The sequence below is a fragment of the Nasonia vitripennis genome, assembly GCF_009193385.2.
Source record: "Nasonia vitripennis strain AsymCx chromosome 2 unlocalized genomic scaffold, Nvit_psr_1.1 chr2_random0005, whole genome shotgun sequence".
Classification (NCBI taxonomy): Eukaryota; Metazoa; Arthropoda; class Insecta; order Hymenoptera; family Pteromalidae; genus Nasonia; species Nasonia vitripennis.
In genome coordinates, this window is record NW_022279612.1 from 513,906 (window position 1) to 535,915 (window position 22,010).

At 40.0% G+C, this 22,010-nt stretch overlaps 1 protein-coding gene across 5 annotated transcripts in view; it reads left to right on the forward strand.

Annotated features, from left to right (window-relative positions):
* LOC100301564 (TGIF-like) overlaps positions 1–22,010 on the forward strand; it is a 160,532-nt gene that overhangs the window by 42,970 nt on the left and 95,552 nt on the right. For 3 of the 5 annotated variants that reach the window (XM_032601516.1, XM_032601515.1, NM_001160218.1), the window contains 2 exon segments: positions 5,418–5,653; positions 17,292–17,423. In XM_032601516.1, coding sequence (XP_032457407.1) covers positions 5,418–5,653; positions 17,292–17,423 — 368 coding nt within the window. 5 annotated transcript variants of the gene reach the window in all.

Sequence of the window (22,010 nt, forward strand, 5' to 3'; positions counted from 1 at the left end):
TTCAGTATGATTAATACATTTTTTATGCACCTTTGTCTCTAAGTAATTCAAACTACTATGCTGCTTATGCTACGTAGTTGAGTCATTTTTGTTTTCAAGACAAAGTTATTTAAATCATGAAATATAAAGCAATTTGCAGTTGTTTTATATTGTTGATTAGACATTATCAATTAAACTAAATAATATAGTTCCTCACCTTATTCAAAAGTACCATCTCCATAGAATTCTTGACGCATTTCACACAACAAGATTTGCAGAAATGAATGTTCAGTCATGCTATACTTCTCTGCTGATGTAGAGCCAATGTGCTCATCGCATCCAGTGCAATACAGCCTAAAAACGGACAAAAGCAACATCTAGATAAACAAAGAACAGTTTTCAGTTATAAATCAATGTTACACATTAATTTACGGTTCATAAAATAATTTTAACTTAGCACTGCCATATGTCAATTTAGAAAAGTAGTTTTCTTCCTTGGAAAAATTCTGAAAAGAAATGTGCATTAAAAAGCTGCATTGTAAAGAATAATTAACAGCAGTACGCAATGCTGGCTATAAGCCATTAAAGTCAAATTCTCTCCGCCTGAACTTATCGCAGAGCAGATCAGAGTCCCATATTTAACTTCGAATCATACATATCATCTTGCATTAGGTATCAATAATATGTAAGAATAAGCTAAGCCAAGCAACATTAAATTAATGCCAATAATATTTATATTACACCAATAAACACCAACTAAGGAACAAGCTACAAATATGATTCGAAGCAACCCCTGTAAATAGCATCTACAACAATAAATTTAACTGCAAAATTTTCTCCAATCTCTAAACCTCACAATAGAATTTTTTTTTTTTTTTTTTTTACATGGCATTTGGAACTCGAAAGTTCATTGCCTCATCTACGCAAGCCTTCCACGCTGCCCTATCTTGTGTCAACCCCACCCAAGATGCACCTCTCCGATCGACACCCACCCGTCCTATTTCTACTAGATCCGCTTTTACGTTGTCCTCCCATCTACGTCTAGGTCTACCTAGAGGTCGCGTTACCATCGGCCTGCCCTTCATGACACGCGCTGCCGTATGGTCGTCTCCCATTCTCGCTACGTGCCCTGCCCATCCCAATCTGCGCGATTTTATTATTCTGTTAATATTTGGTGACGCGTACAGATTGTGTAACTCATCATTGTGTAGTCTCCTCCATTCCCCGGTTTCCTCATCTTTCTTCGGCCCGTATATTTTTCGCAAGACTTTATTTTCAAATACCCTAAAACGGTTGTCCGCCTGCTTAGTGAGAGCCCACGTTTCGCACCCGTACAGAACCACCGGCAGTATTATTGTCCTGTATATTCTTATTTTAACGTTTTTAGACAACAGCCTCGACTTAAGTAAATTACTCACGGCGTAGAAGCAAGCATTACCCGAATGGAGTCTCTTATTTATTTCGACATTAATCTCGTTTTTATCATTTATGGTCGTACCCAGATACCTGAATTCGCTAACCTTTTCAAAAGTAAAATTCCCAACTCTGAGATCTTCCTCCCCTCTGCAGATGCCTAGCTTATCCACAATCATGTACTTTGTTTTTGATTCACTCACTTCTAACCCTGTATACTCCACCGCTTTTATGAGGATTTCCGCGTTTCTTGCTACCGTTTCCCTACAATCCCCCAGTATATCCAAATCATCTGCGTAGCCTAGTATCTGCGTTGTTCCATTAAGCGTTGCGCCCATCTGGCTAACCTGCATTTTTCTAACGGCATACTCTAACGTTAAGTTGAACAGCACCGTAGAGAGTCCATCCCCTTGTTTTAAACCATCGCGTATCATGAAGGGTTCTGATACATTACCGCCTACTCGGACCTTTCCCGTGCTTCCGTTCAGACATATTTGAATTAATCTCACGAGTTTTTTCTGTACACCGAGAAGTACTAGAATTTGATACATTTTGCTTCGCTTAATAGAGTCGTACGCTTTTTTAAAATCTATAAATAGTTGGTGTATGGTTTCGCTAAATTCCCACTTTTTCTCTAACAACTGTCTTATGGTAAACATTTGATCGCTCGTCGATCTGTTGCGCCGAAATCCGCACTGATAATTTCCTACTATATCTTCCGCGAATGGAGTGAGTCTAGCTTGTATTACGTTTGACAGAACTTTGTAGCACGTTGCTAAAAGTGAAATACCCCTATAGTTATTGCAGTTTGTCTTATCCCCCTTTTTAAAAATCGGTATAATGACCGATTCCTTCCAATTTTCGGGTATTGTTTCATTTTTCCAGATGGCACATACTAGTTTATAGATTTTGAAAGTGAGCTCGACGCCCCCATATTTGAGTAACTCAGCTGGTATAGAGTCATTTCCCGCGGCTTTGTTATTTTTTTAATCGCGGCCTCTACTTCTTGGTAGATCGGTTCCTCCACGTGGGGTTCAGCAGTGTGAATTTCGTCCCCTAATTCTTCGCTATTTTCGTGCACGTTTAATAATTTATCGAAATAATTTTTCCACGGCGACAGTAATTCGTTGTCATTTGTTACGAGGTCCCGTTTTCGTCCTTCATCAATTGCGCTCTACTCCTAAAACCCTTTCTGATGGCGTTAATCCCTCTGTACATTTCGCGGGGGTTATTTTCCTTACTGCTAGTTTCTATTCTCCTAATAAGATTCTTTTGATACTCCCGCTTCTTATTTCTGTAGATCGCGCTCGTCTGTTTACGTTAGAATACTCTTCTACGGTCCTATCGCTTCTATTTTGTAAGCTATCTAATTTAGCCTTTTTGCGCCTTTCAAACCAGAGTTCGCACTCTTCGTCAAACCATGGTTTGCTCTTTGGCTTTTTCTTTTTACCCAGTACTTTGTTCGCGGCCTCTTTTACCGTTTTTTCGATGTCCCCCCATAAGCTATTCGGTTCGTCATTCCCCTCCGGCGATGTGTTTGCTTCTTCAAGTGCCTGAAACCTGTTATTAATTTCTATCTGGTACCTCATACGCTCTGTTCTATCTCGTAGTTTCTCAATATCGAAGCTTTCTACCTTGTTTGCTCGCTTACTATTTTGATTCGCTACTAGTCTAGCTCTTAATTTGGCTACTACTAGGAAGTGGTCCGAGTCGCTATCTGCCCCTCTGTAAGCCCTTACGTCAAGAACATTAGTATGACGTCTTTTTTCAATGAGGAAATGATCAATTTGGTTCTGTGTGGCCCCGTCCGGCGATGTCCACGTTGCCTTTTGTATGTTCTTGTGCTTAAAACACGTAGTTTTGATTATAAGATCTTTTGCCGCCGCGAAATTTATGACCCTAATACCGTTATCATTGCTGGCTTCGTGCAGGCTTTCCTTACCTATAGTAGGCCTAAACTTTTCTTCCCTACCTATTTTAGCATTGAAATCGCATAATACTATTCTTGTGTCGTAAGACGCGAACTGGTCGATTACCTGCTCTAAAGTTTCGTAATAGAGATCCTTAGCTTCTTCTCCTTTGTCCTCCGTAGGACAGTGTACATTAATAAATACATATCTATACCATTCACCTTCGATAATGATGTACGAGAGCCTATCATTGACGGATTTGAAACTTTTAACCGAATGTATGATGCTTTTGCTTACGAGAAATCCGGTGCCTAGAGATCCCCCACTCCCGGCCCCATACAGGTACGTGAAGTTACCCGATGCTAGTACTCCGCCATCTGGCCACCGCGATTCCTGTATTGCTACCAAATTTAGATTGTACCTATCAGCTTCCTTTACGAGTTCTTTAAACGCACCTGCTCTGTATAGACTGCGAACATTCCAAGTTCCGACCCTTAAGTCCCTTTTGGTTCGGATTTGATTTTTTTGAGCCATGATGTTATGTTAAACCCGCGCGCTTCGGATCCTGTTCCGATCGCAGGTGAGTCCACCGTTCTAGAGGTGATAACCCCCCTAACTCTCTAGAACTAAGTATGAGAGCTTTCCGACTTTGACGCGGACAGTGTCAATTCGTCGTCAGACACACTGCGGTTTCATTCTCACATCCTAACGCCCCCCTGCAAGGCAGCGCGCCTTCGCTGGCATCTTTACCGCGTAAGACCAGGTGACTAATCATTCTACACATCCCCTTTCGGGGCAGTTGTCATCGCTCCCGCATCCTCCTCGGCAGCAGGATTTTTGCCCATTTTTGTAATGTGTGATGAAAGAGATAGATTGAGAGATAAGAGATAATGTGCAGTGTTTTTGTTGTTGTGGTGCTTGCGTAGTGTTTCTAGATGAATGCGTTCGACAGTGTGGGCTCATCACACCCACGCCTGTTCCTATCGGCTGTCCGCGGCTGCTTATTCAATTTATTCGCAGCTAACCTCTTTCTCAGGGGCTGTTCCTCTATCCGCAACCTAAGGACGCGCTGTGTAGTGGTGATAGGCACCCACCCGTCCGATCTGGACGACAACGCCCAAGACCCGGTTAGGGTAGCGGCATTGTAACAGCCTCACAATAGAATAATGCCAAAAAAAATATAAATCAAAGAACCAAAATTAACAGAGACAAGACTCAAAGCCATTCTCAAAAGCAAAAAAAAAATAAATTTCAATAATTTAATTACAGAAGCCAAGAAAACTCGATTGAAATCAATAGAATCGATAGGAGTCGATAAATTTAATTACGGAAAACAATAATTGAAATCGATATTCAATACCAGTAATTGACCTTTAGTGACTTTAATAGTCATTTTCCGTATATAATTCTATATACTTATATCGATTCTATCAATTTTAATCAAGTTCGAATGCAAAAAATAGAATTAAGATATAAATTCAAATTTGATTAAAAATGTAATCAACCTCTATTAACTGTTTCCAACAGGGCTACTATTTTCATTCAGGTTTTTCAGTTACCTCACCCATTGTCTTTACGTGGGTTATTGGGTTAAGCAACTCGACACTAAAACCGAGTCCAACTCACCCCAAGGGCAGCCATAGGGTTAGTTGGGTTACTTTTTACAGCTTGCGAGTTTATCATTTAAACAACTCTGTAACAGAACCAACAGCAATACTGTATAAGCACCAACAGGTATTACGAATACGAAGCGCGAGCGTTTTGCGTGCCTTGCATCGCGAAGCGATGCAAGGCGGCAAGCCAACGCGGCCACGAGGCCGCGCGTGGCACGCTAGTTAACATTAAAAAAATGTATCAGGATTTGCAATAACGAATTAATTTAATATTTTATATAATATTTGTGGGTGTTATAAAAGTAATTTATCCGAATAACTTATCTCATTACATGCAACGGTTTTAAAGAACTTTTGCATAAAACAATTATGTGCACACATTTTGAAAACGTCTCATTATTTGTGCATAGAATGTGCATGATGAGATAAATTATATTTGTTTTCTTTGGAATATATACAATATTAGTGTTTGATTTTTAATGATTTAAAATATTAATTTAAGGTGTGTAACTGGTTTATAAATGCAAGACGACGCATTTTACCAGAAATAATAAGAAAAGAAGGAAATGATCCTCAGAAATACACGTTATCAAGGCGTAACAAAAAAATTCCTAATGCAGCCCAACAATCATCTGAATTATGTTCTCAATTAAATGAGACTTTGGACTCTCTACGAAGTGAAATTTCTTCTAATGAGGAACAAAATCATTGTGACTACCAAAGCAAATCTCAAACTGGGTATGTATTATTCCTTCAAAACAGTTATTTAAAATGAAATTGCAAAATACTTTAAAATAACTACCCTCCACATTCAATTTAATAAAAAATTTGATGTAACGCGATTATCTCAACGAAATTATCACCGATTTGGTCTAAATTTGATCATGTCACACTTTTGTAGCATTTTTGTAATGCATATAAATTATATCTATTTAACGCATATAACAACAGAAAATATATAATAGCGTATTTATACTTTGTTTTTATATATATTTGGGAGTGAGGAAATGTGACAGGAAATGACGAACTCAGAGTATGTGAACTGAACTTAGATTTATTTGAACTTTCGTTTCGTTGAGTGTCGATAGCTGAGAGTGCGTGCGACTCGTGTCGTGTCTCTAGCGTAACTGATTTCTGTCCTCCGACATCGGCTGTCCAAGATTTCGTCAGCTCATTGCGCCGGTAATCTCCCAGCGTCTGCGCGCATCCGCGGCTCTAGCAGTTTATAGTTATACTGCGCCAGGAAAAACCCGGGCGCAATCTAGCGTAGGTCGCAGGTATCGAGATGCGGGCGGCTACAATAAAACGTTCGAGCGCGGCTCGAACGCTTTATTGTCTCCCCGACGCGGAAAACGAATCCGATGAGTGCTAATCCGGGTCGAGCTGTTCGAGGCACGGTCGCCTGGGTCTGCGTGTGCGTGGTCGCCTGGGTCTGTGTGTGCGCGGACGCGCGCGTGTGTGTGTGCGCGCGCGTCTGTGCGTGTGTGTCAAGTGTGCTGGCAAAAGCGTGTGGCGCGGCTGCGACAGTACCCCCTTACCAGTGATGAAGTCACGATATAAGTGTGTTATAATACAATAGCATTTTTTGTTATGAGAATCCCGCTTGGTAACGTTCTACGAAACGCACGTGTCTCCCTGATCGTCGGGTTGTTGGTTGGTCCGGCGTCCTCTCGTCCTGGGCAAGTTCGTGTCGGTTTGGCTGCTCCTGGGGTATTGGTGTTGGCTGTGTCTGGTCGGTGGCTGCGTTGGGTGATGTTGTCGGTGTAGTTGGAGTCGGTTGGTGGTCCCGGTTGTCTTCTTTGACGATGTAGGCTAGTTTTAGTCTGTCGATGGAGACTGTGGTGTCTTTGCCATTCAAGTTGACGATGAACGTTTTGTCGCTGCGGCTTACGACTCTAAACGGTCCATCATACGGCATTTGGAGCGCGTTTTTTACGGCGTCGTGTCGTATGAAAACGTGCTTCGAAGTTGCCAGATTCTTAAACACGAACGTTTTCGTTGTTCCATGGCGTTCGACGGCTGCTGGCCGCAGTTGCTGTAGGTGTCCTCGAAGCTGCCTGATGAAAAACGCTGGATCTTCCTGCTGGCGTTCGCTAGGAGCGAGGAACTCTCCAGGTAGTCGCAGTGGTTTGCCGTATACCAGCTCCGCCGAGGTAGCTTCAGGGTCATCCTTCCACGATGCTCGTATGCCTAGGAGGACGGTGGGCAGGATCTGCGTCCACGTGTCGTTCTGGTGACAACGGATGGCAGCTTTCAGTTGCCGGTGGAGTCGTTCCACCATGCCGTTCGCTTGCGGGTGATAAGCGGTCGTCCGCAGGTGAGTCGTGCCTGTCAGACGACTGAGCGACTGAAACAGGTATGATTCGAATTGTCGTCCTTGGTCGGTGGTCAGGCGCCTCGGTGTGCCGAAACGGCAGATCCAGCCGGTGTAGAAGGCGCGAGCGACTGTCTCGGCTTCTTGATCCGGCATTGGAAACGCTTCCGGCCAGCGTGTGTAGCGGTCCACGCACGTGAGGCAGTATCTTTGCCATTCGGATGGTGGCAGGGTGATAATGTCGATATGCACGTGCTCGAATCTCACGGAAGGTGTTCTAAATTCTCCGACTGGTGATGTAACGTGCCTGGAGATTTTTGACTGTTGGCATTGGATGCAGGCTTACGCCCATGCCCGACAGTCCGCCTTGATGGATGGCCACACGTAGCGTTGTGTCATGAGCTTGACCGTGGCCTTGACACCTGGGTGCGCGAGATTGTGCACCGCGTCGAATGCCGCTCTGCAGAAAGTTTCCGTGATGAAGGGGCGCGCCGTGTTTGTCGACACATCGCACAAGACTTTTGCGTCGGCTCCTGGAATCTGCACCAGCTTAAGTTGGAGGCCGTGATTAGTCGACTTCATGTTTTCGAGTTCAGCGTCGCGTCGTTATGCGTCTGCCAGCTCGCCGTAGTCGATTTGCGTCGTTATTGCTTCGATGCGCAACAGGGCGTCTGCGACGACATTATCTTTGCCGGAGATATAGCGTATGTCCGTCGAGTACTGACCGATGAAGTCCAGGTGCCGGGCCTGCCTCGGTGACGCCTTCTCAAGTTTTCGCTTGAAGGCAAATATCAGCGGCTTGTGGTCCGTGTAGATGACAAACGAGCGAGCTTCTACCATGTGGCGGAATTGTTTGATTGCCAGGTAGATAGCGAGTAGTTCGCGGTCAAAAGCGCTGTAACGGGCTTGCGTGGGGCTCATTTTTTTTGAAAAAAATCTTAATGGCTCCTACTGGTTGTCTACTCGCTGTTGCAAGGCTGCGCCGACGGCAGTGTCTGAGGCGTCGCAAACCAGGGCGAGGTGTGCCCCTTCTTGAGGATGCGCGAGGAGAGTGGCTTGCTCGAGGTCGGCTTTGGTCTTCTCAAAGGCCGCCGTTGCTGCGTCCGTCCAGCTTACCGGCTGGTTGCCTTTGATGTTGCCCTTCAACAGCTCGTTCATTGCCGCCTGCGTTCTCGCTGCGTCCGGGAGCAGGTCGCGATAGAAGTTGACCGCTCCGAGAAAACGCCGTAGTTGCTTTGCTGTTTGCGGTCGTGTGTAATTCCTGATGGCTTCGGTTTTCCGTGTCGTTGGGCGTATGCCGTTGCTCGTGATAGTGTAGATCATAAATTCAACCTCCGGCTGGCCGAACACACACTTTGCAGGATTTATTACGATGCCGTATTGCTGCAGGCGCTCGAACAGCTGCTTGAGGTGGCCGTGATGTTGTTCCTCGTCGTCCGACGCCACGAGAATGTCGTCGATGTATGCGTAACAGAAGTCCAGGCCACTGAGCATTTCGTCGACGAAACGCTGGAATGTCTGCGCCGCATTGCGTAGTCCGAAACTCATGAACAGAAACTCGAATAGGCCAAATGGCGTCGTGATCGCAGTCTTGGCGATGTCTTCCTCAGTAACTGGAATCTGGTTGTACGCTCGCACTAAGTCGATCTTAGAGAAGATCTTCTTGTCTCGAAGCGCTTGGGCGAAATCGCGGATGTTAGGCACAGGATAACGGTCTGGTATTGTACGAGCGTTGAGTCCCCGGTAGTCGCCGCAGGGTCGCTCGTCGTCCTCGCCTTTCGGTGTCATGTGTAGCGGCGCGGCCCAGCTGCCTTTGCCTCGTCTCGCAGTGCCTAGTTGCATCATGAGGTCGAACTTACACCGTGCTCGGCGGAGGCGGTCTGGGGCGAGTCTGCGAGGCTTGCACGGCCCGGAGGCCCCGGTGTTGTCTCAATGTAGTGGCGGGTGGTGTGCTTTGTCACGGGTGCTGGGCCGTCAGGTCGCGTGATGTCCGGGTACTTAGCTAACAGCTGGTGGTAGCTTGAAGTTCCGGTGATCACCTTGATGCTGGATCCGCCGCCGGCACGAAGTTGTCCACGCGAGGTAATCTGGGACTGCCGGTCAATCAGCTGGCTGCCGTGGAGATCTACAAGTAGTCCGTAGTGCGCGAGAAAATCTGCGCCGATTATTGCTTTCGGGACGTCCGCGATGACAAACTTCCACGTGAACGCGCGCCGGTGGCCTAGGTTCACTGCTAGCGTGACTGTGCCGTAGGTGTGGATGACTGATCCGTTGGCGGCCGCGAGCTCGTACGTTGATCTCCTTAGGTGTCCGCGGATTGATGTGCGCGGATACACGCAAAGATCTGCCCCTGTGTCGATGAGGTATTTGACCAAGCTCTCGCGGTCCGTTATGAATAGGCGGCGCGTGATGGGGCTGGGATCGCTTGCCGCCATTAGCGAGTGCCCGCGCCGTTTCCCGCGTACGTGCAGGGCTGGCGGCAATTGGTCGCACTGGCGCCAAACTTCCAGTGGTACCAGCAAAGTCCTGAGCCGTTGTCGTTGCGTGAGCGTGATCGCGGGCGTGTTGCTGGAGAGTCGTTGCGAGCGTGACCGTCGCCCGCAGTCTTCCCGTACCTCTCGGCGGATTTCCGCGGGTTTCTGTTGAAACAAGCCTGTCAGCTGTGCGATCTGCATTGTAAGCTGCTCTATCGCCGGACTGGGAGCTGGCTCCGTGGCGGCGATCTGGAATTGCCCGGCTGGTTGGGCCGCCCTTAGTTGCTCGATGATTTTGTCTGCGACTTCCGCCATCTTTTGTAGGGGCGAACCTTCTTGTGTCGTCAGGATGGCTTGTACGCCGGATGGGAGGCGGCTTACGCTGGAGGGCGTTCGGTCTCCCAGCACCTGATCTTCGAGTAATTGCCGTGTCTTGGATTCTTGTGACACGTTGAGTCTCTTCAATAGCGTGGCCTTTGTCGTGGTGTACAGGGTCTGGGCTGGTGGGTTCATCAGTAAATCTTTCACCAAGATAGCGTGCTGCCGGTCCATATTGCCACCGAGGTAGCTAAATTTGGTGGTTTCGGTGGTGATGCCGGCGTTCGCCAGGTTCTGTTCGAACTGGGTAAACCATAACTCCGGTTCGTTGGGAACCAGCATCGGTGCCCGAAATCCGGGCTTACATACCTCCATTAGGGTTTGCGTTATACTCGTGCTAACCGCTGCTTCTGTCGCGGCTGTCGTTGCTGTTGGCATTGTCACTCCGGTCGTTGATGTCGTCGTTCCGGAATTCGTCGTGTCCGTCATCTTGTCAGCTGCTGCGTTCGCCGTTGGTAATGCGTGTCACCACGTCTCACTACCTAAGTCTCCGGTTTCGAAATTCTAGCGTCCTTCGCACTTGTGAGATCACGTCGGGGTCACCACTTTGGGAGTGAGGAAATGTGACAGGAAATGACGAACTCAGAGTATGTGAACTGAACTTAGATTTATTCGAACTTTCGTTTCGTCGAGTGTCGATAGCTTAGAGTGCGTGCAATTCGTGTCGTGTCTCTAGCGTAACTGATTTCTGTCCTCCGACATCGGCTGTCCAAGATTTTGTCAGCTCCGCCTCCTGTACCGATCAACCGATCGGATCGGCAGGGACGGAGCGTGCGCAGCCCGGGCAGTGCGTCAGCGGCGGGGTCGGCTGGCCCAAGCGGCCCGCTGTTTGCTGTTTTATTGCGCCGGTAATTCACCAGCGGAGTTGATATATATATATATATATATATATATATATATATATATATTTTTTTATTTATTTATTAGGATTGGATAGCTCTGATTACACATTTTTTAATTATTTTTTGTATATGTTTTAGCTTACGGAGGCATCTCAGCTAGATTCCACGCACAAAGCGCACATCAGACAATATTATATTTTTGCCCCAAGGTCCTAGGTGCAGCCGTTTCCTCAAAAGAACATCGCAAAGGGAACCGTTTTAAACCCTTTATACAATCTTCAACAACCGCATAAATTCTATTTCTGTATTTGATATACTAAAAATGTGTATGTGATTTTAGTGTATGATTTTATTATATGATGATTTAAGTGTAAAATCATATAATACAATCACGTGATAAAATAATGTAATCAAATCATATACTAAATTTATATAAATAATTTCAACCGGGACTGCTCCTTATCCAGCAGACCATAATGTCGGCTGATGTTGTGGTATAACTTTTACACTAGAAAACTAAAGAAATCACATCAAAAACTCATAATCATGCAAATTCATCGTATTTATAGAAAAATCATTTCAACTTAAAGCGAATTTTCATCTCGTATCTACAGTAAAACTCATTCTTCTTAGAGTAAAAAAGATTTTTGTCGGTGGAGGTAATTAGAATCTGCTGACTAGTAGTTTTAAAACTTAGATAGTTGTATTCTTTGAAATTATAATTTTAATGCCTACTTGTCTTGTGGTCTACGATGAGAATAGAGTAAGTCATATGTATACTTACTTAAAAAAAGCCTTGAATTACTTAACTATCGATCCCCACATAAATATAAAAAATATATTGCTTTTTCAATCGAGACGGATCGTAAAGCAAAATTATTAAAGTAAAAACAATATAATTTCAAAACTACCTACTATTTTTGCAGAATATTAAATTTAGCTTTAAGATGATTTTTGCTATAAACATATATTTAAAGATTTAGAAGCAAAATAGTAAATCTCCTTAGATTATAATAAACAAATGTTGTAATTTTAATTAACTTATATAGCACCTAATCTTCCAGTAATATTACCTAAAGCTTGCATTGGCAGACTCGCCAAATTCAAAAATATAATTGTAGACAGATTATATAATCTTCTGGATATTCTCTAGCAATATTTTTGGATTGCATTTAATATATATATATATATATATAAAGGTGGCTCTCTGTGAAATCAAAGATGAAAATTTTCATTTTTGCCCAAACTGTGTGTGTGTATGTATGTGTGTGTGTGTGTGTGTCTATATATATATATATATATATATATATATATATATATATATATATATAATGACGGTAGCTCGGCCGTCATTATTATTTTAAATTGTTTGTTGTTTATGTTACTATTCACCGATTCCGTCGGCTGTGCAGAAGGCACTAAATTCTACCGACTATAATCTATCCGCGCACGGACGTAAAGACGTATGAACACGCGGCGGTGACAGTAGTACTCAGGACGTGGATTCAAAAGGAGGAAAAGTCAATGACACTCGCGGATTATTGTAAAACTTAGATTAACTGTTTATTGGTGCTTGGCTTACACAAGCGCGCCAGACGGGCGCATGCCAGCTACCAGCATGTAGTCGAGGTGAGAGAGAGAGAGGAGGCTTAAAGTCGTCCGAGTAAGCGAGAATTGATAAGAACTAGTACTTACAGATGTACGTGGCCGGCACGGCCGTTCTAACCCACGCGAAGATGGTCTCGGACGGATTGTCCTCGGTTCGGTTGACCTCGCAACCCTCGCACACAATAATCGCAATCGCAGAGTGTCTATTCGCGAAACGGAGCGGAGCGAAGACAGACTCGGAATAGCTCGCTAGCGCGAGCACAGATTCAACTAAAACTACCCGGATACTTATTTTGCGAAATTTTCTGAGTTATGTATTAAAAATACTTCTAAAGCCTATTTTGTGTATACTCCGCACCCCCGCAAAATAAGGAAAAATTCTTTCATTTTCCATGTGATATGAATAATGTGAAAGCCCCCGCACCCTTTCAGCTCATTTTATGATTGATTAATTATTAATACCACAATAATTTTTATTATTAATTTAACTTTAAATTTTACTTTTTATACACTACCCATGAGGTAAATAATAATTCTTATAATTTTTTTTTTTTTTTGCTTTTGTATTGTTAACACATTAATGTGCTTACACTTTGCATTGTCTTTTGCTTTTTTATTGTTATCACTTTTAAGTGTTTATACTTAGCATTGTAAAAACTTTATAAGACTGAATGTGTTCATTATTTATTAAAATTTCAACAAAAAATAAAGTGGTATCCCCAATAGGCCTAATCCACTTTTTTTTAAATGAATATAATTATAGATTCAAATTTAATAATATGGACAATGGAGCGATTCTTAATCTTCTGCAGTGTTATTAATTTTAATTATTTTGATTGGATAAAACGTAACTGTTAAATTGTATTTTGTTGTTAAATTGATATACAATATTAGCAATATTCAAAATATATGCTACATAAGTATGAGGCTGATTAATCAAAGATTTAGATATAAGATTATTTTTTTTACGTAGTTTCAAAATACATTGAACATTTAAAGTTATATCAGTAGGAATTTCATTTAAACTAGAAAAATGTTGAATAATTCCATTATTAAAAATTTCATAAATTTCAATCTTTCCATTGAATATATTCAGTTCATTTTTGTCGTGTTCTTGTACAAATTAATCAAATAATTTTTATGATTTACCTCATCGCGTTCGTATTCTGTAATTTGATTATTTACTTCACGTAAATAATCCGTATTGTCCATTTGGATCCCAAAATTTTGAACCGGATTCCATTCCATGCTGAAATTATTTTTTATAAAAAAGTGTAGTAACATTAAACATATTAGTGCATCATTATTTTATCAATTTCTGTTAAATTATAAATTTAAAAAATCTCGTTGCTAATTTTCTATGAAATAAAATTTTTTTTTTTTAATTAAAAATTTTGTTCCAAACTATGTTTTCGACTTCCGAATCGTTTTCATTTTCAATTTAGATAAATAATTGATTAGGATGTTTGCATCTAGATAAAGCTACATACAATTAACCATGAGAAAATAATGTTTTTTTTTTAAGTATAATCCTACGTTATCAAAACTTTGACCTTGAGATTTATTGATAGTCATAGCAAATGCTAAGACTAGAGGAAATTGTTTTCTATATAAAATAAATGGCTATGAAGACGGATTCCCGGTATTTAAAGTAATTTAGGTATTAAAACTTTATTCCCAATTTTGTCTCCAGTTATAATTTCTGTTTCAATATTATACATTAATAATTTGCTAACTTTTAATCGTGTTCCATTATATAAACCATTTGCTATACTCAAGTTTCTTATTAACATAACAATTGAACCAAATTTTAAATTAAGTTCATGAGGTGGTAATCCTTCGCGAATGCTATTTAATATTTCGATTGGAAATTTTATATAAATATTGTCATCAGACTTATCGACACCTTTATACGTTGCAGTATTTATACTATAATATGTTTTTGTCTCCCCTTCCATTTGATTTAAAATTTTATTATTTAAAAAATAAGTGTATTCATTATGAGAGTATTACGCTATTTAATGAAAAATGAATCTTGTTTCCAAACATTTTTGAACATATATCATTCGTTTTCCATTCTTTGGGAATTTCAAATGTTTTGATTTTTCCTTCTCCAATTTTTAACAATAATTTTGAAAAATTTTCATTAAATCAACGCATATTTATATTTAATTTTAAAATATGGAAATATGATGAAAGGTATGATGATTTTATAATTTCTGCTATCATAATGCTTCTACTACTATTTTTTAAAACAGGAAGAATTTGCCGAAAGTCTCCTCCTATAATTAATAATTTATTCCCAAAATGAATTTCATTATCACACATATCACGTAAAGTTTTATCGAATATTTCTAAAGCTTTTTTAAGAATCATAGAAGCTTCATAGAAGCATCCCAACTAATTATATATACTTCTCGTAACTTTTGTTTATCAGATCTAAATTGTAAAAATGCTGTATCAATATTGGTCAAATCTAAAGGTAAACGAAAAGTCCTATGACTGGTCATACCCTTAGGGAGTAATATTGAAGCTATTCCAGTCCATGCCATCGTATCAAAATAATAAATTAAAGTTTTATATAAAAACGTTTTTCCAGATCCTCCAGGACCATCTATAAAATACATTTTATATAATATTTTATGTATTTTATAGATGGTTATGTATTTATTTATGTAGTTATACTATTTGTTGCTATAAAAATTTAATTATATTTTGATATAACATCTTATAACTAAAATTATAAAATCAATCTAATATTATTTTTAGTCAACTAAGCAAAGATTCGTCCCTAACCTCAAAAAACAACCCAAGACCATGGGTTGGCATTCTAAAGATTTGTATGGGTAGTATAAATTAGGATAGAAGCTTGTTGTTTTATAATTCAATTCGATAAATCTTGTTTAGCATCCAGTATTTATTTATTTTTTTCGGTAATTATTATTTGAAATTAAATTTCAGAAAGACAGAATTTTCGACTGAATTAATATTGTATGATTTAATAGTTTCTGCTATATAGTATTTCTACTACGATTTTTTAAAATAAAAATAATTTTCGGAAAATTTGCTCCTATAACTATATCAATTTATTTCCAAAAGTATAAGTTCAACCTATAGATTATATAAATAACATTTTATTTTATATATATATATATATATATATATATATATATAGGTCTTTAGAACTATTTTTAATACAAAATTCAGAAAATTTCGCAAAAAAAGTATCCAGGTAGTTTTAGTTAGAAATGCATTCCTTATGAGCTATCATTGAAAACAGGCAAAAAATGAAAAAATTGCTTGAAATCCCAACTTTGACCAACTATAACTCGAAGCCAATGGAAGGAATCACGCTGAAATTTTTGTTTGGGAATAAGGTACAACATGTAGAACACACACACACGCACACACTCATATATATATATATATATATATATATATATATATATATATATGTATATATATATATATATGAAAGTTGTAGATATTTTTGAAACACAACTTTTTACCGTGACAAACATTTTTTGGAACGCTTTAACGAAGGACAAATCTTCAAAAACGGTTTTAAACGCATATAATTTAATATAAAATTTAGTGTAACGCGATTGTCTTAGCGAGATTATTACTGATTCAGCCTGAATTTTTTTTGTAAGTTCCCTTTATCCTACTATAGTGACAGAATGAATTTAGGCTCGATTTCGTTTATGTATATCACTAAAAACGATTTTTGAAAGATAACTCGAATTTGAAGCATTCTATAGAAAAAAGTTAAATGGAAAAGTTGCAGATCCTTAAAAAATAAAACTTTCTTACTAACATCATTACTGAAAATGATTCTGATTCGAGTTAACAGCCCAAAATCGGTTTTTTACATCACTAAATTAGTTATTTATAATAAAACTTGTCGGCTATACATTTAACATAAAAACGTCAAGTATAGAAGTTGTAGATGTTTTAAGAACATAACTTGTTATCGTCACAATAATTTTTTAAAACAATTTAAAAGAAATCTTCAAAGACTGTTTAATTTGCATGGTTAATAACAAAATCCTCTTGAAAATAATCCTTGCTGCTTTATCTTGCCATTCATTTTTTCATTTAAAAAGCAAAAAGTAATTTAAAAAAATATCTCTTAGTGTAAATAATATTTTTTTGTTGAACCATTTTTTATGCACTAAATGCATAGGTATAACTTGCATCTTATAAACACATATCTATACAAGAAAATAAATTACATTAATAATATGAAATCGAATAAATTATGTAGAACATATTATTGTACCTCAAAATAAACACTAACGAAGATCCGGTGCTAATGATGATCAGGCATTTGACTGGTGTCCTTGATCCTCATACTCTTGCTCCAGCAGACCATGATATCTGCAATTGTATAGTATGACTTACACACTAGAAAAAAAATCATGTCACAATCATAATAACAAATATTTATTTAACTTACTGATCTCACCTGATAAAACTACTTATTCATCAATAGAACAGTACCGCCAAAGTCTTGATCGAGCTTTCCTCTAACCCTAAGATTTTGTCAGCTCAAATACCAACGACACCAATATCATGAGTTATACTCCGGTGTATGCAGTAAACTACGATGCCAACAAATGTAGCATTAATCGTACACCTAGACACATAGAAATAATATATTTTAGACTTTTCTCACAAATAATTATAGATGGATGGAGACTTACTATGAAAACTATAATCATATCACTTGATCAATAGTATTATCTTACCATTTTCAGGAGTGAAAGAAGAAATCATAAAGAAGACGGAAATAGTTTTCAAAAAAATCAGAATAAACTAAATGTTTGGCCTAATTCAACTATAGATCAATTCGTCAATTCAAAAATAGAATTTATTTCCAGTTTAAAAGAGTATGTATTTACAATCAATATTCTGACATTTTTATAATCCAAACAAAAAATTAAAAATAATTTTACAAATGCACTTTCAATATTTTTCACAGAAAATGTATCTTTCTTATAGGAGTAAGACCTCTTATTCACACTCCGACCGGAAAGCCACATTTTACCTCATAAAACAGAAGTGGAAATGGCATTTTTTTTTTGAAACTCTATTTGCGGGGTGGAAGCAAAATTTGCGAGATCAAATTAAATTTTGCAGCTAAAATGAACTTTTCTTTAAATTTCTTTAAAAAATACGCACTATATACTGTGGCCATCTGTGTGCATATTAATACTTTTGGTATCTATATATTTTCATAGACAAAAAGTGGCCTTGGTCAAGATATAGAATAAAATACTATGCTTGCTATTACAATCCTTGCCAGAGAATTTTTCTTCTAGCTGTGCTTGACTCGGGCAGTAACCCACCTTTGGAAAAAATATTTTAAAAATATTCTTCTAGTCAATTATAGTCATAAGCCTCATTTGTGCCTAATGCCTGTGATTGATTTAAAGAATATAGTTCTTCTTATTGTTAGAATTATTATTCAATATGTGTTGTGTTTTGTCAATTCGATCTGAAAAGGTTGAGAACCATACGATCGAAACGTCATTTTAACATGGACTTATTAACGTGGACCTGGGTTGACACTCTTTCCTTTGGAATTCACGCATTGAAATGATCCGGGTTGAGTGAGTGAGAAGCCGTATAAGAATCTGAAACCCAAGAGTTAGCGTTGGGATAAAGCACACTCCGTCCGTTTTATTATTATCAAATTTGCCCGGCCTGGGTTAGTCTGTCTACAGCATCCAATCGTTTTAGAACATTACTAGATTCCGCAATATTGTTTGGACGATTGGACAATATTGCTACCAGAATAACAATACTTATAGTGCCTATAAACTTATAATGTAAATCGTAGTGTAAATCACATTATCTATGGATAAAATGTTGCTTTATAGGTACTACTATCTGGATGATAGTACCAAAAATAGTAAATAATAACTCATACTAAATTTTTATTTTTTTTTCCTCTAACAATATCATAAAAAAATTAAAATTTAGTGGGGTGGTACCTCTTTTCCATGGTATCATCCAGATAGTAGCACCTATACAGCAAATCTTTCTTGAATTCTTATGTGTTTTACACTATTAGTATTTAAAACTTAAAACTGATTTCTCATATAGCACCTAATTGTCCGGCAATATTGCCAGAGGGTTGCTTCAGCAGATCGATCAGATTTGAAAATATTGCAGGAAGGTTAAATAACTTTTCGGAAACTGTCCAACAATCTTGCTATAAAGCGTAATGTTAGATTTTGAATTGCATTTCTGAAAGTTAATGTGTATTTTGTTGCAATATTGCTAGAAGATTATTTGCAATATTGTGTCTATATTGTAAAATATTTGTTGAAATACGCTGATAATTTAAATTCAGTTAGATATACTCCAGACATCTATAGGTATACATATAACCACCAGATATACGCAGTATAGGGACCCAAACAGGGAAAGTCTACTACCTGAGGTTTATTGCACGCTCGCCAGACTACAGCCCCCCCCCCCCCCCCCATGCAGTAGCGCATTCGTTTAGTTACAAGCAGAGTATCTCAGACGTACAAGGAAGACCAGCTCAAAACAGCCGAGGTCTGCCCGCTCTTAGAAACAACGGACACCCCTAAAGGTTTTGTCTTGCTCTCTAGCTACCGATCGAGTTTATCCGTGAGCTCGAAAAAAAACCCAAACAAGTGAGTACCTGTGTTTTTCCGATTTCCGTACGAAGGGGACTCGCGGCCACCGAATACTCGGCCCTGCTTTGTCTCGAGCTTGCGACAAGGTAACCGTCGATATAAGTATGGAAACCGCTGCCAATTCATTGGCACGTAGCTTCCTCCATCTAAATTTAAGTGTCTGCTCTGATTGTCTTACCTCCATTATTATGGCGTGGTGATCACTATTTGTGTATTGTTCACTCACGGTCTACTTGTTAATTGAGCCAATAAGGCAACCACTAACAAAGGTCAGGTCTACAATAGATCCTGCGTCTCCTCTTCTAAAGGTGTTAGTGCTACCCTAATTAACTAACACGAAGTCCAGGAGAGCAGATGCTTCTAGCAGTACTCGTCCTCTTTGGTTAGTCCTTTGACTGCCCCACTCTAGGGCCCATGTGTTAAACTAGCCTGCGATAATTACTGGCTTTCTTCCCGCAATATCCTGCATGAGTCGATCTTACTGCCGCTCAAACTGTTTGATCAGTGCGTTAGGCGAAAAATAGCAGCTGTATACGTCTATTCCTGCTATCTTTGCACGAACAAATCCTTCCTCGCTGGTCAACATTTTTTCCTGGAATGCCACGTTCCAACATGGCCAGATCGCTGCTCTGCCAGTGTTGTCTATTTCCCACGATGTCTCGTCCAGAGCCCTGTATGGTTCACATATAATGGCTACATCGACCTCCGTCTCATGAACGTACTGGTTAAGTAAATCCTGTGCTATCTCGCAGTGATTCAAGTTTAACTGCACTATGTTTATTATCTTCGTTTCTTCAACTTCCCTACTGCCGCTTAGTATACTGGGCATGCGTAGTTACCAGCAGCATGGTCACTTTTCTCTGTTGCTCCTCTTTCTTGGCAGAAAACGCAGCTCGGTTTGTTTTTACAATCTCTTGCATTATGTCCTTCGACTCTACACTTGTAACAGTGGTTACTTCGATCCTGTGTTACTGTGCTGTTTTTTGCCGATATGTCCAAATCCTAGACATTTATAACAGCGAAGTGGATGTGCATTCCGCTTTATCTCTCGTATTCTGAATACTACCCAGCCTATCCTGATTTTCTGCTTTGCGATAATCTTCTGAGCCATTTTTGCTGGTATTTGAATGACCGCCGTCTGCGTATCGCCATATGCCTTGCGCACAGACTTTACAGCCGTTTCCTTCACTGCATTTAAGCCGCTATCTTGAAACTCCTTTCATAGCGCTTCCACGATTTGCTCCTTAGTGGTTAGAACATCAAGATCCTTTACTTCAAAGACCTCTACATCTTGTAGGGTTCTTACGGTGACACCCTCTTCTAGCACTTCTTGCACCGCTTGTCAAAGTTCCGTTGCCTTTATTTCCGATGTGCGTTAGAGTTCCAAAAGTAGGTCACCAACCGCCGTTTTGCGTATCCTATTTACGCTATCCCCTAGCATCTTCAGTTCTAGGTCTGCTTTCATCTTTTGCAAGATATCAGCGTAGGACTTCCCGTCGGTAGCTTTTATGATTAGAGCCTCCGGTCGGGTTGGTCTTGCCCTTGTTGGCTTAGATTTTCTAGTGCCTTTTTGATCTACAACACCATTGTTAATCTTATCGTCTTCTTTTTCTTTCTTGTTTCCACCCTCTGCCAGGATAGTAATGTCCCTGTTGTGGTCGCTGGGTACTAAGTAGTGCTGGAAGTCATCGCTAGTGGCGCACTCTGGCCATGCTTTGGCGTCTTGTCCTCTTCTTTTCCTTTCTTATTAGTCTCGTTCTGTGTAGGAGACCGTTGCTTCCTCTTCCTTGGCGTTTCTTATTCCCGTTTTTCTCCTGAGGTCAGCGAGGTCCGTGAGCTATTTGACATCATCAGTCCAAAGCTAGACTTGGTCTTGCTCGACGCATCTCTTACGCTGATGAGCCGTTTCCAGAAAGACATGACCTTCCTCATGTCATCCTTAACACTCTTGTGAATGTTTTTGGCTGGACCTACTACAGCATATATCTTGTCTAGATGGTTCTGAATCTTGTCCTTGAACTCTTCTTCCACACGATCTGCTGTCTGAATTTTAGACCATACCTCGTGCATTCCCCTGTTTATGACTCCATCACATCCTGATGCGTCACTTGAGGCTAATCTCCCTCTGAGGGCCGAGTGACCCACCTCTATAATCTCCTGTCTTGTTTGAGTTAATTGGTTCCCCCCAACATCCTGCGTCGGCCACCAGGGCTTTCACCCGATCGGAACCAACGTCGGAAGTGGGCTGTAAAACTTAACCCGCTTGGGGCAGTGTTATAATTAACTCACTGTCCATGATTAATTTATATTCGGGGTTTCTTCCCCTATCCTGTATCCTAGGAAGGATCCCTTTAACAAGGTGCTGTCATCCGGGCCAGATGAGCCTTGGTTATTTTAACGAGGTTGCTACTCCTCCCCCTCCTCTTTCCCTAACTCCTGTGTGGTGGGGCCCCGGGCTTTGGGACCGGCGTAGCGGAGTTGTGTGTGTGTGTGTGCGTGTGGATGTGTGTGTGTATATATACCGTAATATTTCTGGAACTACTCCGTCAATGTCAAGTAAATTCGACATGCATATCTGTTTTTGGGTTCAGAATTCGGAAAAAACAGTTATTTTTTATTTTCTTAACTTTTTTTATGGTCATTTTTTGATTTTTAAAAACATTACATTGCGTTTTTTTTTTTCAATCAACCCATTGTTACAAACAATTCAGCTGAAATGCATTTGAATAAGAATAAAGTTACCTACTTTTCCTTGTTTGACTCGGGATCGACCGCTTTGTTCGGCAGATAAAATGAAAAAGGTGA